Genomic DNA, 3902 nt, shown 5'->3' on the forward strand with positions numbered 1-3902 from the left:
GTATACAGGCAGTCGGGCATAAATATAAATGAGAAGTAGTAAAGCTACACAACTACTTCAATCAAATACAACATGTATCTTTTTGTGTGCTTTATTCTCGTTGTATTCTTAAGAAATCTGAAAACTGGTGGTTGCATCGTTTCCCTGATAGCAAATCATCCCTGTTTATGCAAGAGCAAATGGTCCCTGTTTCTCGGGCGACATTCAGTGTGAGGAAGCGGGCTATCTAAACAGAGCGGACAAAGTAAACAATGCAATTGTCGCTGGTTAGCAACGCAGAGCCAGAAGGTTCTGCTGGCGGGCAGACCACCTTGTCCTCTGACCAGTCCGCTAAGGGTTACAACAGGCTAATGTCAAGCAGAGTACGTGTGTGTGTGTGTGTGTGTGGGTGTTTCGGTGTGTCCTGACTCCTCCCTCTGTGTGGTTCAGCTGGAGATCGCCCAGAAGCACCCTGACATCTACGCTGTGCCCATGAAGCCACCGAAGCCCAACGCCAACCGACCTCAGCCCATCGGGTAAGGTCAGACAAACACACACGCATACACAGACCTGCACACACACACCAGCACATACACACACACACACACAACCAAACAGACAGAAAGACACACATGCATAAAGATACACTAACACACACATACACAGACCAAGCCCCACATCCCTAATCTAACAAACACACACTCACTCTTACACAAACAAACACACATACACACACACAGAAACCGACGCACGCACATTGATTGCTGCTTTACAATGATCAATCAGCGGTTGCGTGCTTGCTAGTCATGCTTCGTTGGATAACATGGAAGTCAATGTCAAAATATAAAATGTGTGTGTGTGTGTGTGTGTGCGCAGCTCCAGCTCCAACCCGGAGCCCCAGTCGAGGGGGGGGCAGTACGACGAGGACGAGGAGGAGTACCGCCGGCAGCTGGCCGAGCAGACCAAGCGAGGGCACTACAACCCCCAGAAGTACAAGGACACGGAGCTGTAGGTCACATGACCCCGCGGTCACATGACGGCCTGCTGCAGCCAATGACATTGTCCAGTCCCCCCCTCCCCCCCCCCCGCCTCTCCTCCTCGCTCTCACGGACGCTTGCTTGTTTTTTTCGACACCGAAGCATAGCAGACTCTGTCCGTTGCCTCGGTAACCGCACCACAACGGCCGTGTGTGTGTGTGTCCTCGGTTTTAAACGTTTAAATCCCGACGTCGACTTTTTACAAAGCAAAGTTTTACAATGTCATTTTTAGTGTTGCGTGTCGAGTGTGAGGTTGTGCACATGTGTATGTGTGTGACAAGCTACACACACACACACACACACACAAATAGCATTATAAAATGATATATTTTTAACACGTTTATTTTGGTAGTTCATCTTCTGCTGTATTATTTCTAATTGTACCTTTATTCCCCCCCCTTTCATAAACTTTATATTGCGGTGTATATATTCTTTATACAGGTCTGTTCATAGGTTTTTGTTACGTTAGGATACAAAATGTGTTTATATCGTGTACCTGCCAGGTGAAGTCCCAGTTGGGATTCACTTGGTTCTCTGTAATTGCTCCCAGGGTGTCTCTGCTGCACCAGTGGACACTTGTAACCATAGTTTGAACCACTGGGAAACCCCCTAGAAGCTAATTTGACCAGCAGACACAGATCCACACCTACAGTGAACCAAGACTGCTGAATAAGGCTGAGACCCCAACGAAAAACCCAAGAACAATTCCCTCTTTTCGCCCTTCGTTGATTTAATTATATTCAATGTTTTAGATATTTTGTTTTCGTTAAACCGTCTTTTAGATAGAAGTTGCGTGTATGTCTCTCGTCAGATTAGAAAGAAAGAAAATCCTGTTTTTTGTTTTTATAAAGAAAAGTGCCTTTCAGTGCTGACGTCAGCTCACCGAAAGTACTTTGACAGGATGCCAGGCCGACCCCATCATGGTTGCCCAAGATCTGGAAGAATTAAAGCATCCGGGAGGTGAACGCAAAGACTAACAGAAATGTTATGCATGTCATGTTCTGTATTCCTGTTGTGCTAAACCGACATCGGTCCGATGCAATGCTTTATACAGCCAGTTATATCTAAAGAGGATGCAGAGCTAGACTGGTTTCTGTGGTTATTTGAGCACCTACTGGCTGATCTACTGTTCCTTGTGTTTAGTCCCATGTACCCTTCTCTTTATTATCTGCTTACAACCTGGAGACAATCACCTTTTTATGCATATATACAGTATATATATATATATTATATATATGTGTGTAGCAGAGTACCATCAACACTTTTTGTACATGGGTATTTTGGGGGGAGATGTGACGACTCTCATTGCATTGGGCTCACATGGGTTTATTTAGTTAATTATTTTATGAACGTGCACTCTGTCCCCCGACAGCTAAAGAAAATTGATTCTTGATATTGATCTCAAAATTCTGAAATTCAATAAATAAACGTTAGATTATTTTTTGCATTACATGAGCTGTGAGATGCAGTGTGTTGTGTGGTTCATTTTGGGGTTCCAGCCCTTCTGCGGGTTGGAAATCCAGATAGCGCTCCTGCAAATTCCCAGTCAGATGGTAAATATTAAGAGAAATTTGAAATAAATCAAGTGGCCAGATGGAGCTATAATAAGCAATTTGAGCCATGAGGCCCTGACTGGCTCAATTTAATTAAATTGTATTAGTATAGCCCTTAATCACAGGTACAGTCTCAAAGGGCTTAACAGGCAATATATTTATGACATCCACCTAACCCTAGCCCAAGATAAAACTCCCTTCCAATAGCAAGGAAGACATCTTGAGAAGGAACGCAGAGTGGGGCTTCCTCCTCCCAGGGATGTTCAGGAGTGCCATGGCTGTCGTTATCGACCGATACTAGAAGAAGCATGTCTGTGTGCGTTGTCATATTTTAACGGTCATACGTGGGTTTGAAACCCCCCAATCGCCGCTTAGGGCTACATCTTTATCATTCCTGTCGAAGATAACTGCTGATATGAGTGCGGTTGCAAGTTAAACGTCCACAGTGGCGGCCTTGGGGGAGTTTATTTTCCACGTAATACAAAGGAGGACAACCACGCCTGGATTAATACATGTGTCGTTTACATCAATTCAGGCTATCCCTTTCTATCACCTTCTCTGTTAGCCGTCAGGATGAATGATATTGAAATGTGTTTAGCTCCAAACCCAGTACAGTGACTTTAGACCAACAACAGGACTCCCTCATTCATCATAACAACTTCCAGTATTTCCCAAGTATTATGTAGGGTTTCTTTATGCATGCGTTTTCCGTATATATATATATATATATATATATATATATAACCTCTCCAGTTATTTGTCTTTATGTTCTGGTCCAAGATGTGTAGGTCCATATTTGTAAGTACATTCAATTCATATAACCATTTAAGGTAAATGTAATCATTCTATTTTTCCAACTAAATATGCATAATAAAAATACACAACTTATCTTTGGTTATACATAAACCATATCACATAAACACTCCGCCTACCGTGAAATAATCTGTGTATTTACATGTTAAACATGACACATACTCATACAGATTAAGGCAAATCTGTGCTGTTGAGAACAGAATACTTGTGATATCAAACGAGATACGTAAAGTGATGTTTAAATAAAAAAAAAGATATGGTAAAATGGCTAATATCTTAGATGTTTTGTGGCTGAAGTGGAGCGAACGAGGAATCCCAGTGAGCGGTGTGGTCTGACGTAGGGGGTCAAGGTCAGGTGTTCAGAGGCCAGGTGGGCAGAGGTCAGGGGTCGGAGGTCAGGTGGGCCGAGGTCAGGTGGTAGGAGGTCAGACGTCAGGTGGTCAGAAGTCAGGTGATAAGAGGTCAGATGTTCAGAGGTCAGATGGTCAGAGGTCAGGTGGTATAAGATCAGATGGTAGGA

The 3902-nt window shown here is 43.6% G+C and overlaps 1 protein-coding gene across 6 annotated transcripts in view; it reads left to right on the forward strand.

Annotated features, from left to right (window-relative positions):
- The window catches only part of tjp2a (tight junction protein 2a (zona occludens 2)), a 31906-nt gene extending 30846 nt beyond the window's left edge, over positions 1-1060 (forward strand). For 5 of the 6 annotated variants that reach the window (XM_056588126.1, XM_056588125.1, XM_056588121.1 and 2 more), the window contains 2 exons: positions 430-515; positions 856-1060. In XM_056588126.1, coding sequence (XP_056444101.1) covers positions 430-515; positions 856-991 — 222 coding nt within the window. In that variant the 3' untranslated portion in view covers positions 992-1060. Of the gene's footprint in view, positions 1-429; positions 521-855 lie in introns of all 6 variants that reach the window. The other variant, XM_056588123.1, reaches the window with a different exon arrangement.
- Positions 1061-3902: the final 2842 nt, after the last annotated feature.

The sequence above is a fragment of the Gadus chalcogrammus genome, chromosome 4 (genome assembly GCF_026213295.1).
Source record: "Gadus chalcogrammus isolate NIFS_2021 chromosome 4, NIFS_Gcha_1.0, whole genome shotgun sequence".
Lineage (NCBI taxonomy): Eukaryota > Metazoa > Chordata > Actinopteri > Gadiformes > Gadidae > Gadus > Gadus chalcogrammus.